The sequence below is a fragment of the Leptinotarsa decemlineata genome, unplaced genomic scaffold, assembly GCF_025532065.1.
Source record: "Leptinotarsa decemlineata unplaced genomic scaffold, Ldec_3_MD MMD2_tig00026314_RagTag_RagTag, whole genome shotgun sequence".
In the NCBI taxonomy this organism is placed as follows: Eukaryota; Metazoa; Arthropoda; class Insecta; order Coleoptera; family Chrysomelidae; genus Leptinotarsa; species Leptinotarsa decemlineata.
Window position 1 is genome coordinate 3,879,288 of NW_027412684.1, and position 18,787 is coordinate 3,898,074.

Genomic DNA, 18,787 nt, shown 5'->3' on the forward strand with positions numbered 1-18,787 from the left:
TTTTCAACGTGAGAATGAGCAAAATATAAATAAAAATCAAGAAATTTCAGTAACAATTAATAAATTATAATAGACTTCTACAAATATTTAAATAAAAATATAAATTTTTTACAAATGGTTAATCCTAATCTAAAACATTAACATATTTTATTATTTATTATTATTTTTGGTGATATCTACTAAAAAACAATTAGAGTTGATTTCGAAACCTTTTACTGAAGTAATGATCTAAAATGAGAGAGAACAGAGATTAGTGATAGTCTACATTTTCGCAATAATACAATTGGATTAATTTCTACTAACCAGCTTGGATATTATCTCACAGAAATATAAAAATATAATAATTTTTTTGTACAAATCCAATTTAACAAACGGAGATACCCTTATTTTTGATAATAGGAAAAAAACAATGACGTACTCATCACAGAAAAATTTGATTAGAAATATAACTGTGATGACAAAATTCACCTAGGTCTCCAATCATAACTTTCAGGCCTTCAAATCTATCAAATTTGAGAATTCTAGCATTTAATTACTTAGGTACAGACCTGAATAATAATAGGTATCTACATCAAATCGCAAAAATATATAGTTATTTGAGAAAACTGAATATGTTTTTATTTGTAATGGTATACATATTTATTATAAATATTATGAATGAAAGACATACCTCTATTATATATGATTCTTAATTCATTCGATCAATTGCTTCCTTGATTGAATATTTTTCTTTTGCCAAATGGGAGAATCATTTCTTCATCAGTGAGCCTTTTAGCTATGTCTAAGGTTACATCATTTTCTGTTTGAAAAGTATGTGTTTTAAGTATATTAGTAGGAGATAACTAATATATGTATTTTTTTTACCTTCAAAAATGCCAATCAGATCATTTAATCCCAAGTTATTAAGAAATTCCTCCATGTCTAAAAATAAAAGAGATTATATTGCATGTTTTGAGTTCGTGTAGTTTTGGTATTACTTATTTTAATAAAGTAATACAAGAGAAAACTGTGATTATTTCACAATGTTATTTGAAAGAAAAATCTTAAAAGGAGGTTCCTTCAAGGATTCAGTATATACTATGATGATGAAAATGAAATAATTGTTTACGGCACCATTCAATTATTTATGATGTAAGAAATTTAGAATTCGAAACAAAGGTACAGCTCTTCGCTGACATTGTATACCTACACCTATTTCCGTGGCAAACACCTTAATTGTATTTACTCTGAAAATGTCCAATTTCTCGGTATCCTAAAATCAAAGGTCAACTAGGTACCCAATGTATGCATACCTACCTACCTCTCAATGATAATCATTTCACTCGACAGCTTCTATTTTCTTATAAACATAATTGAAAACATCGAAGCTTTCCTTCAGTCATTACATTAAACAATAAGAACTTCAAGACACTTTTATAGATAGCTGTCGAGAAAAATGTATGGGCTTGAAAAAAACGAAGTCCGTTTATCCAGTACATGCTATTCATAATTATTTCAAAATATGGAATGAAAGGAAGTATATTATCAACATACCTGTGAAAACACTGAAAAACTTCAATCCACGTATAATCAAAAAGAAACTGTAAACCTCTTCGTCATTTCCTTGAAAAACACAAAACACATTTTTAATTCTTATTCCATTCGTGATTAGTTTACGGTTCTTGCGAAAACGCAAATGGTGCCAACCGGCACTCTATTCCTCAGAAGTATTTCAACTATACCATTTCTTTCAAGGAAACAATTTAATTTTTCTAACCAACAAATAATAAAAATATTGAAATGAAATTATCCATAGGCTTGATTATTTCCAAAATTAATTAAATGTATTGATATGTATTGTTGAAGTGAAAATAAATATTCAGCTGATTCAATTATATATTAGTGTCAAAACAGCACCCCATAGTGCTAAACTGAATTGAAAAGTTTTCATTCAACAGACGTACTTTTGATTTGATGAAATTATATTGTTTGACTCAACCGAATTATTTTGAGAACTCAATAAATGTTATTCTTGAAATGATCCACAATTCATTTGACTGAGTAAAAGACCTCTTGAATTGAAATATTAGAGAAATTAAAATGAGAATTTCATTTTGTCTCCGCAAAATTATCATCTAATCGAAACAATACACACGTCGTTTGGAATGAATGATATTTAATCAAAGTGATGAAATAAATTAGACTAAATAAATTTCTTTGAAGTAACAAATCTTTTTTTTCCGTGTAGGGTGTTGAGACTGGCCTGAACGAATTGTTCTTTCAGATGATTTGATTTATAGCCAGTCTTCAAGTATGCCCACTGACTATACGTGAAAGATTTTCCTTTCCTTATACGAGGAATTGGGCAAATTTCGGATATGTAGTTGGTTACCTCGTTCACAGGCAGATGAGTCGACGACAAACCTGTTGTTTGTTGTAGTCTCCAGCTTAGTTCGGGGAATGGTACTCTGACGGAATTCGATTTTCAATTATCAGAAATCATCGACTTTATGTTGATGATATACACTACCTTGCACTGACGAGTGGCCAAACAGCCCGAAACCGGTCTGCAAGTGTGTTCCAATAATTGAAAATCTATTGCGGCAGTTGTATCGCCAACAGCATATGCAGGAATAACTTCAGTGAAGAATCCTGCACTGACACCTGTCGGATATAATCCAACGCCCTTCGTGGTATTAGCCAGGGGAGTAGTTGTTTTCTGATAGGTGTCAGTCCATCAACCTACAGTGTGTGTTGAGACTGGCCTGAACAAATTGTTCTTTCAGATGATAAGATTATACATATCAATAAAATGATTTGAAAATCTTGCTGGTCGTTAAATAATTTCACGGGGATGATTCCATCTTTGACCTTTATTTTGTGTGTGTAGTTCATGTCGTAGTCATATCACATTTTAGCTTGTAGACACCTGAGTTGTTGTTTTTGTCGATTTGTTTTTCATATATCTACCTAGGTGTTATTAGGTTTCAGCATTGTACGCTATGTTGATGTTCTGTATTATCTCTTCTGTTGCCTATCCTTATATATCTTAGATATTTTCTGAGTATGTATTATTTTGATATGAGTGTGAACCTGTTCAATGGTTTCAATGGTGTCCGGATTGAAGTTGTTTTCTAATGCGATATTTTCTATCAAATTTAGTTCTTCAATAAAATTCTCTGTTGATATATATTGGGTAAAATTGCATTTTGTGTAACAGAAGTTGGTCAGTATTTTAGAAAAGTAAAGTTTCAGAGGAGTAGGGTCGAAGTAGAACACCCATTCATCACTTTTTTGTACACAGAATTTGCATTATCGACTAACCTACCATTCATTTGACAAATACTCACCTGATTCTCGGGTGAAAAACGTCTATTATTTTCTCATGAACACAACTCTCTACAAAAACCACCACTGAACAAACTGGTAGAATAAATGCCAGTATCCATTGTAAAAAATATATTACCCGACAAAAATAACCCATATATCCACTCACGCTATCCTCCCCGGTCTATAATTCAGGCCCTAAAATGGCCCTAGGTGGACAGTTTATAAACGCGGTTTTCCACCAAAAAAACCCTAAATAACTTTAATCATACCTAAGCAGCGCAGCCCGTTCGTATCAAAAAACATTTTCAAGCAATTAGGACGTTCCCGGAATCAGGATGTTTCTAGATTTGAAGTACTCTTTGAAGAGAAATTAAACGAAAACAGCTCGAAGCACAACATTTCTCGATGTAAAATTTTATTTGGATGAAATCTCCCATGGGAGACGTCGAAGGTAGGCAATTCGTTCAAATTTTTGATTATTAAAATACGCTGAGATGCCGGATTCTTTCAGTTCGTTTGATAAAAGTTATTTTCTTTATGGTGTTTTCTGAAAGATAGCAGGTGTTTCAGCATGAAATTCATGAGTGAAGGATTTCTCTATATTTGAAACACAATTTTTATCAAAAAAAGAAATATTTTTCAGGAGAGATTAGTTTTTTGAAAAATATGTATTGGTCTTATTTCCCCATCAATATGCAATGTCCCCGGATTCACTTCGCAAGAGTGGTTTTTCATTTATTTTTGGATTCACAAAAAAAGTTATATTTGATGAGATGAGTCTGTTTAACTCAACGTTTATTTTTATGTGTAAATAACACCTCAACAAATATTATTACAGGATGATCCAGAGAAAAGAATATTTCTCATCCTGAATCATAAAACGATGAAGTATGTTGCATTATGTACGTATTCTTAAAAGTCGATCCTACACATGAGTGTGCTTTATAACAAGATGACGAATGAAAAAACTATTTTACTCATCGTTTGTTTGAAGGTAATTGACAATGTTTCTTGGTGCATTTCATTAGTTCGGACTTCCATTGTCTAATATGATATAAATTGATTTGAAATACTTGAAAGAGTCTGTAAAACTTAAAAAAGAGATTAGCTCAAAAATAACAATCCCACTCACTGAAATTAAAATAAGAAATGAAAATGAAAAATTAAAAGATTCCAAACCATGTTACTTTACGACGTTTCGATTCTTAGTATCCACAATCGTCTTCGGGTGATAACTGGACTTTTTCCTCCGAGATTTGCCTATAGGTCATTCGAGTGCTTTCACCTATCCTCTCTTCGATCTCTCCGCTTCATCGGTTTTAGCGGAAGCTGACCATTTGGCGGGAGTTGGTCGTGTTCCGCTTGATGACAACATATATGCGGCTTCTTTGGATTTTCTCCTAAACCAGTGTTCTCTTTGTGGATAATTTCAGCTTGAGCCCACTTGATGTGATGTTGATGAGAATAGCTGCGCTTATCCTGATTCGCTGGTTTCTCCTCGATGTCTGTGTTTCTTATTCTGGGGAAAAGTTGGTGAGAGACAATGCCCAATTGTAGACCGAAAACAGGACAAATTTGAAGCCGCCAACGTCATCAACATGAGTTCCCGCCCGCTCACGGACGTAGAGGAATCCTTGTTGAGGGAAGGTCTAAACTTCTGTGCCCACTTTGGAAATAATGACTGTGTGGAATCCACCAGATCCCTTATTGATCTTTTTTTTTCTGATTGATTCGGCCGTTACTTGATTAAGATCCATAGTAATTTCACAAACTACACCTAAACGATTTGATATCCACAAACTTTATTGAAAAAATCACTTGAAAAAGCTAAGGTTTAGCGAAACATGTTATATATTTTTTCAATAAAGTTTGTGGAGATCAAATCATTTAGGTGTAGTTTGTGAAATCCTTATTGATCAGATCGAGAAAGAAGAATTCGGATGGAAAATCAGAGAACAGCTAGATCGTGAACCAGTTCCAACAAGATAAAGGAAACGCTACTGTTGTGATGGATCCTGATCTCTAGGAACAGAAGATCGAAGAGGTGCTTCAAAAAGAAAAATACACGAAGATCGTAAGGGACCCTACTGCATCAATTGAAAGGAAGTTGTACCAGACGTTGAAAAAACATCAAGTCTATTTTTCAGAAAAAGAGAGATCATCGCTATCTCCGCACCACAGATTATTAGCTACAGAGATTCAGTCACTCAGAATTTGTCCAGATTTCCACTAGCAAAAATTAAAACACTGCAAGGAAAAACACTTCAAATCATACAGAGGAAGCTATCCGAATATGGAGACCTGAAAGATAGTACAAATTAACCGATACAAGTAATCATGGAATCACTAAGATGTTGTCTACGAAACAGCTACTTCCAACTGATGAACGAATTCTTTACGCAAGATGAGGGACTGCCAATGGGATCGCCCTTTTCACCGGTTATAGCCAATAAATATATGGAGTGGTTTGAAACTCAGGCCATTGAAGAAACCCACAAGAAGCCCCCAATCTGGTTGAGATACTTGGACGACAGTTTCATAATATGGAACCATGGGAATACAAAACTAGACACCTGAAGCACATCAACAACGTAAGTCCTTCCATCAGTTTCACAATGGAGAAAAAAGTAAACAACGAATTGCCATTCTTAGACGTATTGGTGAAGAGGACCGATACGAAATGGGAAACATATGTGTATCGAAAACCCACTCACACAGGACAGTATCTGAACCAGGAATACAACCACCATCAATCGAATAAGAGAGGAATCATCAAGACTCTACTCTACTAGAACCTGCTTCAAATCTGGAAACACTATCCGTAGCAGTCGTACATCAACCAGGCCACCAAATGCAGACTGCGATTCTAAGAATTGCATTTACCAGATACCCTACGAATGCGGAGAATCATACATCGGTGAAACTAAGAGGCCATTGAAAGTTCGCATTGGCGAGCATGAGAAAGAGAGGAAAAACCAGCAAATCAGGAATAGCAGAGCACGTTTGGACTCATCAACATAACATCAAGTGGGCTTAAGCTGAAATCATCCACAAGGAAGAACACTGGTTTAGGAGAAAATTGAAAGAAGCCGCATATATGTTGTCCAACAACACATTTAGCCAAGCTAGCGTAGGAATACGCAACATATGGAAACCTCTAATCAAACGGAAAACGACCAACTCCCGCCAAACGGTCAGCTTCCGCTAAAACCAATGAAGTGGAAAGAGGGAAGAGGGAAGAGGGGATAGATGAAAGCACTTGAATGACCTATAAATAGTCAAATCTCGAAAAATAAGTCCAGTTATCACTCGAAGACGATTGTAGATACTAACAATCGAAAAATCGTGAAGTAACTTGGTTTAAAATGTATTAATTTTCATTTCGTGTTAATAGTTTGATTTTCTTTTTGATTTTTTGGTTGTTGCTTGTATTTTATCTTATTGTATTTCAGTTTCTTTGCTCAATATAGTTGTTATTTTTCAGCTGAACGTTTTTTTTTAATTTTTACAGATTATTTCAGGTATTCCAAATCAATTTATATCATATTATACAATGGAAGTTCGAACTAATGAAATATTTTATTCATGCTTTCAGAACGACAACTTCTGTTTGTATTTACTTCTGTGATCCAGACATTTCAGTTTTTCAAAGCCACAAATAGATTTGAAAATCTATTTCTGGACATAAAACTTTCGACAACTATTATTGCTGTGAATCATTTGAAAGAATTTCCACTATTGAATAGCAGGTGTACCTGTAAATAAATTTTGGAAAAACACAACAATCAGTTTGTGAAATGTCAGTCAATCTCTCCTGGACACTTTGTAGTTTTATGGTTGATGGAAATTCATGAATTTTGATTTCTATTCAATTGTCCAGTGTTTCCTTTTTGGACAAGTTATTCATATATGCATATATATTTTTATATTCAATATGGAAAGTGGTAAATACCTGGTTTTTCTTTTGTTGATCTTGTGCAGTGAAAATTGTGTCTTCCCCACCGGATTCTTCTCTCGTCTGCTTGAAATTTTTCAAGTAATAAATTTCTTGACGACTTCCTCGGTTGAGACTGGCTTATACAGGTTAGTATTACTATAACTTCTTCCAATTATTATTTTTTTATATAATTATTTAATATTCACTAACTTTTCTATTATTTTAATTTAATTCGGGGAAAAACAATTTTTCGTGGAGTATCCTTTCGGCGCCATGAGAAGAATGTTTTGTTGATAAAAAAGTTGAAAATCTTTTACTTTTATTTGTTATCAACTATATATTTTTGTAACTTCAAATTTCCAACTTTAATATCTCAAAAACTATTTCCTCTACAGGACTACTATTTATTTCTAAATTAAGATACATATTTCCTTAACATTCATGTAAATACATGTTTAACCTCACTTATATCTAAACATATAAATTTTTCGTTAGCATCATCTCTTGCCCGTAACTAGGGAAATGGTTTTCAAAATTTTCATCATCATCATTATATATATCATTTTGTTTTCAATTGACATCAATCAATATCCTCTGCCGGTTGTCTATTTTATGAAAATAATAAATTTTTAGTATACGAATTTTCAATTTCTCGCTATTTCGTACTGGTTTCATGTCAATTATTTTGGTTGTCAAAAGAACTACTAATGCACGGAGCCATCAACAGAAGCCAGTCGCACATTTGTGGTTTCAGTTGATAGATCTTGTGTGTACAAGAATACTACTAACATCACCACGAAAGCAGCTATAGCTGCCTGCGTGATATCCGGGTCCAGGAAATAATACAGATATAAAGATCTTTTAGTGTCTGATATAAATAAAGAAGATAATTTATCGGACGTATCACTCAAAGAAGTGGCAAACCATAGACATGTGTTTCTGACTTTTGGCCCATTATCAGAATGGTGCAGCCACAAGGGCAGATTTGTCTCATCTGGTAATAAAGTGATAATGTCATGAAAGACATGAGTGCTTCGTCTTGTAAGTAGTGCTGACGAGGTAATGAGGCAAGTGTGTTTTCCGAAACTGCGAAGTTCACCGTACGGCGTTGATAATGAAAATGGTTCTTTCTTTGGAAATTTCCAACTTTTTTGTTAGAAGATGGAGAAGTAGAAAGCCAAAAAGCTCCCTTTTCTAAAAATTCAGTCTCTTTCAAAAGTACTCGCTTTTAAAATTAAACAAAATATTCATATTGATCCTCATTTCTGTTGAAGCAGTAAGAATACTTACCCAAATGTTAACTTTTTTGCAATATAGGCGTCTTGAATTGAAGCTAAAATTAGGAATTTCAGATGACCAGTATCGACAGTTTCGAGAGCTAACTGTTTCTTTGGTACTGAACGGCGCGTCGCCTTCAGACTAGGTAAAAATGATTCGACGTTTTCAAACCATTCCTTGGTATGTAACCACAAGTTCCCGAATCTAAACGATACGGAAATTTTGCACTATGCAAGCAAGTGTTGGAAACCTAATTATTTCGAATCCTTGGAAATTCATAAGTATACGCATTGTGGGTGTAACCTGGTTAATGATCAAATCGATCTAGTTTACTGACCGGTTTTCAAAATAGCGTACCCACATTGTCACAGGTAAACAGAAGTCAGGTACTCAATTGAGTTGAGAACTTATTCGTTTTCATGAATTCACTCAAAAATAATACTTTCAATTGCCATCTCAATATTTGATCACGATTCATCATCTTATGTTCAGATTCGTAACTTTTGTAAAAACAGCACCTTTCCTGTTACACAACCCACCAAAAAAAAAGTCTTTCTGCCGAAAAAAAGTCAACTGATTTTCTTTAATTCATCTGTACTGATTCCAACAATACAAACCTCTTCTTTGTATCAGCTCTAGTGTTCGAGTTATAAGATACTCATCAAATACGTAAATATTCTTACATTTCTGTATATTCCACCACTATAATTGCAATATATTTATAAACAAACTTAACAAATTCTAAGACAAGTGCATACTAATGACTTCTGATTAAAGTGTACTTATTGGAAATGCCCATAAAATGAAATTAGCCCTAATTGCTTCTTACCTATTGTCTGATAAGTAAATAGTATTTTCTTGGAAATGGCCTTAATAAATTTCTATAAAGTCGACTGCATTCCATTGTAAAATTCAGTCTGAACTTGAGTGTCGTTGCAAGAGTTTGTTTGTGACAACTGAAATCCATGGATTCTACAAGCAAGCGTTGTTGTGTCAATAACCCGAACGTTTTTTGCTACATATGTGGCGAGTACATTGTAAAGGAAAGTATAAAACCAGTTTGTGATTTTATGAAAGGGAATATCAAGCCTATTTTGGTGTTCAGTTAGGAGATCAAGATGAATCCTGTGCTCCATATGTAGTGTGCAAAACTTGTCTTGAAAACTTGCGACAGTGGACGAAAGGACAACGAAAATGTTTAAAGTTTGGTGTTCCAATGATATGGAGGGAACCAAAAATCATTTTGACGATTGCTATTTCTGACTTGTGAATATAAAGGACATTAATCGTAACAATCGACATACGTGGACCAATTTCACATCAGCTTGAGCAGATACCCATTCCAATAATTAGCAGCCTACCTACGTTACCACAGACGAACTACAGACTAATAGAGTTGAGGAAGATCACAGTGATTTTGAAGGGGATTCAACACGTCCTGAGGGCTTCACTCAGGAAGAGCTAAGCGATCTTTTCAGATATCTGAACCTTCCAAAGGATTTTTCCGAGTTGCTTGCCTCCAGACTGGAGGAAAAGAAACTTCTTCACCCAGACACCAAAATTACATACTACCGTAAGAGAGAAAAAGATCTTTTGCCTTTTTTTGCTCAGCAAGATGATATGGTTTTTTGTAACAATATTAAAGGACTGTTAGAAAAAATAGGTGTATCGAAGTATACACCAGATCACCGGCGTCTTTTTATCGACGAAGTTTAAAGTGTGTCCTTCTACATGATGGCAACAAATATGGAAGTATACCAATTGGGCATTCTACAAAACCGAAAGAAGAATATAAAACAATATCGCTGGTGCTAAAAAACTTCAAGTATGACCAACATCAGTGGGCGATCTTAAGATGGTGAACTTTCTCCTGGGACACCAAGGTGGCTATACAAAATATTCAGAAAACGATTGTGGATACTAACAATCGACACGTCCTGACATAACTTGGTTTGGAATCTTTTAATTTTTATTTTTCATTAATAATATTATTTAATTTTCAGCTTTTATTAATAATTCAATACTTTTTTTGGTTGTTGTTGCTTGTATGTTATTTCTTTGTAATTTCAGTATTTTTGTTTAATAAAATTGTTATTTTCGGTAAAACTTTTTAATTTTTTTTTTCAGGGATTTCAAATCACCTTATATTATATTAGACAATGGAAGGCCGAACTGATGAAATACAAAATATCCTTGTTTCCTGTGTCTTTGGGATAGCAGGGCTAAGGACCAACACTGGAGCAGAAGAAAATGGCGTTCTTGAGATGCTTTAGTTCAAGGAGAAGCTAACGTAGTTAATGAAGCATTAGTCGACCGATAGAGAAAATATTATTACCTCCGTTACATATTACACTAGGGCTGATGAAACAATTTGTGAAGGCCCTAGACCATAATCTTCCTTGTTTTGTAAGCTTGTCCAGCAAATTCCCTGCATTTGGTAAAGAAAAATTGAAAGCCGGAATATTTGATGGGCCTCAGATATGACAACTTATAAAATATTCGCATTTTACAGAATCGATGACTGAATTGAATGTAATGCGTGGTGCTCTTTTGTGAAAGTTGTGGAAAATTTTTTTGGAAACAATAAATGGGAAAATTACCGGGATTTAGTGGAAGAAATGTTCAACAATATTAACAAACACGGTTGGCATGAGTATTGAAATTAATTACCTCCACAGCCACTTAGACCGTTTCCCAGAAATTCTTGGTGACCTTACTGAGGAACAAGGGGAACGCTTCCACCAAGATATCAAAACGATGGAAGAGAGGTATCAGGGGAGATGGCACACTCACATGATGGCGGATTACTGCTGGAGTCTTCAAACGAGGCCGTCTTTTTGAAGTCTTTGCAAGAAAATCATATAAAAGGAATTTTTTAGGTGACACCGAATAACAGATTTGTGCTGCGATGCTGGTTAGGTTACATAAAAGTTAAGTTTTTTTGGCAGATATGTGTGATGGTTTTTGTGAGTATATTGTTGTTGTACAATAAATATCTTACTTTTTATTTGTGTTTCGTTTATTTGATGGGTAGCAGCACTACATATATGTAGATAGTGCTGCGTTAAATTACCCTATATGTTAGAAATGTGATCTGTTGTAATATTTTCTGAAAACGATCTGATGAGGCAAATCTGGCGGCATTTTTGGATTCAGCAGACCCAAATTATCTAGAAATAGTAAAAAAAAATCCGGCAGCAAACTGTGTGTTTACCCGTGTTATTATTCTGTTCCTGTGATAAGGAAAATGATGAAATTCCAAACGCAGAATAAAATATTCGTCAAATTCAAAACTCATACATACAAACTCTACTAACTACTATTCTTCACCTCTGATAAAGACAAATGACAACTTTTAATTGCACTATGGAAATACTTTTCAAATTTAAAACTCATGATGATGTTACATACATCTTCCAACGATAATTTGATAAAATACAATAAAATCATAGTAAATCACAAATACAATATCAAGCCTACTATTTGATGCATGAACTGAAAAATAAAATTATATATCTATTAAATTGTACAATATAGAAATCTGGGCCGGTTTTGTAGAATTTCATTCTGGTTTTCGGCTCCTGTAGAAGTTAAAGTAAATTATTGGAAGGGGTTCTTTCCAATGAAATCTTTCCTATATTTCGCATTATGATAACTGAAGAGGATGAAACTTGGAAAGCCGCAAGTCTACTCCGAAAGCTGGCGTTAATTACGCACAGACAGAAACTTTTTCAGGAAACATTCGATGGAAACAACTTTGTTTTTCCGCAGTTTCAGCGGTCCGTTTAACTGGTAGCAATGACATTGATTTATAGTTAACTCCTAATGGTAAATAAAAATAAGTGCACACTGCTGTTTTAGGACCCTTTCCCTTTGCCGGATAATTAATCTTTGCCATTACCTCTTGACTTCCGTTTTCGACAACGGTTTCATTTGAATTTTTTTTGAAATGTGCGTGAACGGGGTAACACCACAATATATTGAAAAGCTGTATATTTGACATGCTATCCCTAATAATTCACCATTTTTCAGCGAACACAATGAAGTAATATTTCCATTATTTTGAAGAAAGGTTAGTTGGGTAACAGGATTAATTTTTCTTTAAAAAACAATTGGTTTCTTGCCAACGTTTCGAATTTAATTAAATTCAGCTTCAGGGTATATGGATCAAGTAAAGAGATACACTGAAATGATGATGAATGGAACTGGCCGATATTTAATGATAAGATTACTTTTTATTTTCACTATAAAAGGTTTATAAAACCGCGACACGTGTTCGCTATACAGTTGCCTGATCAAATCCTGATGAGTGATCATTTCTCATTTGCAGATGATGTTGCACTGTTTTATAGAAGAAAATGAATATTCACTAAAAATAAATTTGGACATCGTTGAGTGACCTCAGTTTAACAATCAACTTACAAACATATTTTTCATGATTTTCAAGTAAAAATGTATGGTCAATATAAATCTAAATCTTGAATTTGAGGAACAAATCGATCAACCAAGTTGATAAACAAATATTTAGGCCTGATAATTGATGAACATTTGAATTTTGAATGTCTTAGAAATATAATCGAAGACTCGATTATACTACTAGTGGGAGCAATAAAAAGAATAAATTTTTCAGAAACTCATACAAATTCTAATATATAATGCTCATAATTCTCTCTCGCATTACGTCCCTCATTATTATTTGATCATTCTGCACTGAACGATAAATTGACAATGAATAAAGCTATGAGAGTTATATTTGATAAACCACGGGATACTTCATCTTTGGTACAATACAAAATGACTACTAATATGACTTTTGAATTATTTAATATAGTAATAATAGTAATAGTAATAGTAATAATTAAGAAAGTAGTAATCAAGATTTAAAAAATTCTGCATTGCATGACAACTACACGAAAGGTTCCAATAACTTACTACCAAAGGAAAGAACAATCACATTTCAAATTGTTTAGATGTTTTCAATAAATTGACGGGAAAATAAAAAAACTAAAACAGTTCATCTATTACCTAAAAACATCAAAGAAAATTGTTCAGTTTGATGATGATCATGAAATTATAATTATTTGAATGTTTATGTTTTTCTCTTATCAAAAGTTGTAATCAATTTTTACTTGAACATTTTCATTAACTTCCTTATACCAGCATAATTTCTGACTGTTTTGTATGAAATATATTATAAATCTTATTATTATTAGTTTTAGATTAGTATTATTAGATAAAGGATTTTCATCATCGGCACAATGGGCTTGTTTCGTGCTATGGAAAATGATACTGGTTTGCTTATAGACTGATCGAGTTAGGGGTATATTATACTTATCAAGCCTAATCGGTCCCAAGATCTCTTTATATTTGCAGAAAAAGAACAATTCGAAAAGCAAGAATTCAAATTGGCCGCGTGTCTGTTGACCAATAAAATTGATCGTGTCTAGAGCGGAGTTGCCAAGTGTATTGGTTTTTATATCCAATCACAGATCTGATGATGCAATTTGACAGATGCCATTCTTGTTGTTATTGCTGTCAACTTGGTGTGAATACAACTGTTACAATTATCTAATTAAAAAAGGTTTTTTTTGTAAAAGGTAGGTCTCGGCGAGTGCCTATTTTGCTGCATATTCCGTGCCATTAGTTTACATTCCGAAAAATATTTTTTGAAGTTATTTTTGGATTGAATTTTACCGTTACTACCACTAAAATCGTTAAAATATGTTTTATACCTAGTTGTGAAAACAGATCATTCATACCAGACAAAAAGTTTTTCAGTGATCCAAAAAACAAACTCTGAGAGATCTATGGTTTTCTTCAGTTGGCCGAGCTAAAATAAACATTACATCAAAAGTTTCCATCCTTCGATAGAAGATAAAGTCTGAAATGAATGTCATATAAATAAAAGAGACCTACTATATATACCACCTACCGTTTCAATTTTTCATTCTTCATTCCAGTACCAAAGTATTGCAAATTTTTCAAGTAAAATTCATCTATCATTTCGAAATAGACTCTTGGTGAGTTGTCGGAGTCAGCTTTAACAAAACTAGCTTTAACATTCATTTTGAAATTATTTTAACAAAAATACTAAGTTATGGGTGGAAACCATTGACATTAGAAAAAGCACATTGTCGCATACACTACAGAGGGTGCTGGCTGACTGGATGACATTATGGCTAATATTCCAGTAACGTTGAATTACTCATTTTTGGTGGGTGGGTGCATAATTGATTCACTTTATTAGGGTTCATGAGCATTCGAAAACCATTTGAAAATACAGCTCACTGAATACTATTTAGAATCATATTTGGCTATTACTTGTACTATATCAGTTATCAAGGCAAATATTATTGTCCATTTTTATGTTTAATTCATGGATTCGAGTGATCTTATTATCGTATATTTATTTGTTTGTTGGCTTTATTCTTGAAAAAATGAATGAATAATTACAGAAAATTTAAATTGATCGTTCATTTTCTCGGGAAAATAGAGTACCCATATCACAATTCATTGGTTCATACGGCATTGAAAATGTATGTCATATCGGATCCATTCTGCTAGTTTTTGCAACATTGAGTTTCAACTTTTTCTTAGCTGACAGCTCGCGTAGGAACAATTCGTTTTTTCATCGATTTCAGTGTGTGTGTTTTAAAAGTGTTTTAGAAATATATTTGAATATTAATATGGTGCATTCTTGTGCTGATTTTAATTGTGCGAAAAGGCACAAGGAAACAGAAAGCGCATTGGTTTATAGGTGAGTTATTTTATATAATGAGTTCAGGTTCCCAAAGGATAAAATGATGAGAAAAAAAATGGGTGAAAGCATTGAAAAGAAAAAACTACAAACCTTCAACTCTCCTAAGACTTTATAGAAATTAAAAAGTGACTATAAATGAAAGGGAAACGAAAATATTGAATTTGATGGCACAGTTTTTCATTTCAACTTCAAGTATTCTCCTCAAAAAGTATTATTTGGAGTCAATACTGTTGCTGAAAATATGAAACAAAATGAATCAATATTTTTGCTAAAAAATCAAATGCTTTATACCATTAAATTTTATCATATGATTGATGGTATCACCTCAGAAGCTTTTGTTGGATCAGTTCGAGTACAATCAGTTCTATCTATACTTGACCCCATTCAACCTTCCTCTCAAGTTTTGGAAGATTCAATAGATTACCCAAGCGAGCCTATAACGCTTGAATTTAATAGCAATATTAGAAAGAAGTATGTATGTAGGAATATTTTTTTTATAATTGTGCAGTTGTACAGATAGAGGATTTTGTAGAATAAATTGAATATTTGAAATGATTCTTCAATCCAGTTTGCTATATTTTTTGATTTTCATAACTGTATATTATTAAATAATGCATAAAATCATAGTTTAGGTGAATATTTTGTGATTTTAGATATATAACTCATTCACAAACATATTTCGTATACATTTCATTCCATGTGGAGAATTGTTCATTAATTGAAACGTTAACGGGTTCATATACACTTCCATAATTAAATTAATAATTATAGGCTTCGTAAATTATAAGATTTGGCAATGTTGATTATTTCTGTTGGTCAATTGAACAAGAAGTGGGAACAGGATCGTGACGTCATCGGCCTATCAAATTCGATTTTTAATTACGGGAAAACTAAGGTACGTAGAGATGTGAAGTGCACTGTTTTTCAATTCGAAATTTCTATCAAGTGAACTATGAATCAAAAATCATGAAACAAGTCCATTCAATTCACGTCATTCACAATTTCAATTCATGGAGAGTTTTTCTGTCATCCATTTTGGAACACGTGAAATTCACAAGACGCGAATAATATTTTATTTCGATTGGACAGCTTCTCAAAAAAAAATTCAGAGTTAAACAGTAATTTCCATAGCTTTGTTTAACATGACTCAATTTGAAAAATTTTCTGTTTCTATAAATTTGGTTTCAAGATTTATTTATGAAGTTCAATTATCAATACTTTTTCTGCAGTTGATTGAACTATTTTGAACAGAGTAATAACCCGAAATAGTCACGAGGTAAATCTGTGAGGTACTAAAATGGAAATAAGTGGAATTCTAAATACTTTTACGGAAGGATTGACAAAAACTACGTTTAGATTTTCATTACCATCATCGAATTCTGGATTATACTAAATTCAAAATAGAAATCGATGACGTTCCGTATGAGGTATCGCTTGACCCTGATCTCCTCATGTAAAATTTGGATTCCACACCGCCAAGAAGGTAGAACTGACAAAGTTGCTATCAAATGCAAAAAATTCCCTCTCAAAATAAAAATCAACCGGTCTGATGCCATTCATGAGAAATTGGCCTTTTTTGTTTTCACTGGCCCAACCTGTATATACTGTACGGAAACACATTCGTGATTGATATTATTCCGGTATCTTCATGAAGTACATCTCACGATTTGATCTTTACATATTTTATTTTCAAAAAATATATCAGGAGAGATATTTCGCTATAACAGTAGCTTTTTTGTAGTTTTTTTGTAGTGAATGACATATTGAAAGATGATTCTATTATATACTCTAATTTTATACACCCCAAGTAATCATAAGTGAGATATACCTACTTATGATTACGAGGGGTATATAAAAATCAGAATACATAATTGTAACTTATGGTGTGTCATTTACTATGAAAAAGTTACTGTGATAGCGGAACATGTAGTGATATATTTTTTGAAAATAAAGTTTGTCAATATCAAATCCTGAGGTGTACTTTATGGAATTACTATCTTCATCAAGTAACCGCCATATCAATCTTTGAATCATATTTGTACCAGTTAGCTTACAGTGAAGACGTGTTATAGCGTCAATCCGAAAGTGAAGTGAAGTGCTATTACCTAAGTCTGAAGGTAACCTGTTACTACTTGCCGGCATGACGAGTCCCTGATTCTCCGAATTCAAACACCTCCGGAAGAGGTACCAGAGCCTAATCCAGCAGACAGAGGAATTGCCAACAATTACCTATGCTATAATCGCCACCCAGAGGTAGCAAACTCTAGCCAGGTTTCACTATACAGGTCAACAGTGTAGAGCAGCGCAGGATTAAAACAAAATATAAGGTCGCATAACTCTTTTAAAATAATGGCGAGGCAAACTCGTAAACCCAAATCCCTTTTACCAAATCATCACCTACCTTTTCAAGCTCCTCTTCAGAACGCGAATGATCCACGACACCTCCACTAACCACGACTAACATCTTGTCAAAAAAATTTCAACATTAGAGACATCCTTGATGATCTAGCAAGTCGAAGGACACTCTACAACCTACTTAACTCGACGGCATTTATCCGTGGCCAAAATTCCGAGCTGAAAGTGAATTTCAACCGCACGGCTCTCTAAATAACCACCAACTTTTCTGAATCCTCTGAAACCTTGCAGAAGTTTATACGTGACCGCATCGGTCACACTGCATTAAAAGCAATAGACCTCCGATCCCAAAGCAGTCAGTCGACTGCACCAAAAGCCCTTCACCTTTCCTTCGTGATCAAGGGAGTCCGCCTCGATTTCACGTTTCTTGAATCTGCCAACCTCCAAAATTCCAAACTTTGGAGGATTATATAAAAAAAAACAAAGCTACCACTGTTGTGAGGATTATGACTACAAATAAGGACCAATACATCCGTTGCTTAACATAATATGGTGTCATCATCTACGGTCGCACCCATGAGTTCGAAGCTTCCAAAGTAAATCCACCTCCTATCCCGAACATTTGCAGCTCCACTGGACACTTGGCATAAAATCAAATGTCCTCACTGTGGGGAGTCTCATCCTTCACAAAATGCAACAAAATTTGGCCCCCAAATGCCCCAACTGCGAAGGCGGTCATCCTGCCTTCTCCCTAGAATGTCCCAAAACGGTAATTACCCCCGATAACCCCAAGTAGGTAGCCCCTATTACCATTCAAAAACCTGTTAGCATCACTCCAATGACCACGTAAATAAAGGCCGTTATCAAAATACAACCTACTCTCCTACACAATTTTATTCCCTCTATAAGGACCGAAATCCTCTCCTCAAAAAATAAACTTTGTAAAACCATCCTAGACCACTCCCTTTTCTCCACAGCCATTGGCAACAAGGTGAACTTCACCTTCACCGAGCTGGTCGCAGACCTGGATGGTTGATCGTCCCGCGGTTCAGGAAAATGGGCGTTTAATCCTCGGTTCTTCTACGGTTACAGTTACAACTTCTACAGTTACAGCACTACCCACCGACCAACAGGTACTAGCCTACAAA

General features: G+C 33.9%; 2 protein-coding genes across 3 annotated transcripts in view; one reads left to right on the forward strand and one right to left on the reverse strand.

The window, feature by feature from the left end:
• The window catches only part of CARPB (Carbonic anhydrase-related protein B), a 1,001,903-nt gene that overhangs the window by 191,288 nt on the left and 791,828 nt on the right, over nt 1-18,787 (forward strand). The window lies entirely within an intron of this gene.
• LOC141485285 (uncharacterized) lies at nt 95-17,748 on the reverse strand. Its single transcript, XM_074181682.1, has 5 exons — nt 17,686-17,748; nt 1,534-1,693; nt 865-921; nt 671-799; nt 95-228 (listed from the first exon to the last, which is right to left on the reverse strand). Exons 1-4 carry the CDS (start codon nt 17,746-17,748, stop codon nt 702-704), a joined length of 378 nt encoding a protein of 125 aa, XP_074037783.1. The 3' UTR covers nt 95-228; nt 671-701.

Excerpts from the sequence above, each read along its gene's own strand:
- LOC141485285 (XM_074181682.1), bottom strand. The coding sequence starts at position 17,748 with ATGTTAGTCGTGGTTAGTGGAGGTGTCGTGGATCATTCGCGTTCTGAA. Across the intron at positions 922-1,533 it reads GTTTTTCAGTGTTTTCACAG|ACATGGAGGAATTTCTTAAT; the intron begins GTATGTTGATAA and ends TTTTATTTTTAG. Across the intron at positions 800-864 it reads TCTGATTGGCATTTTTGAAG|AAAATGATGTAACCTTAGAC; the intron begins GTAAAAAAAATA and ends CTTTTCAAACAG.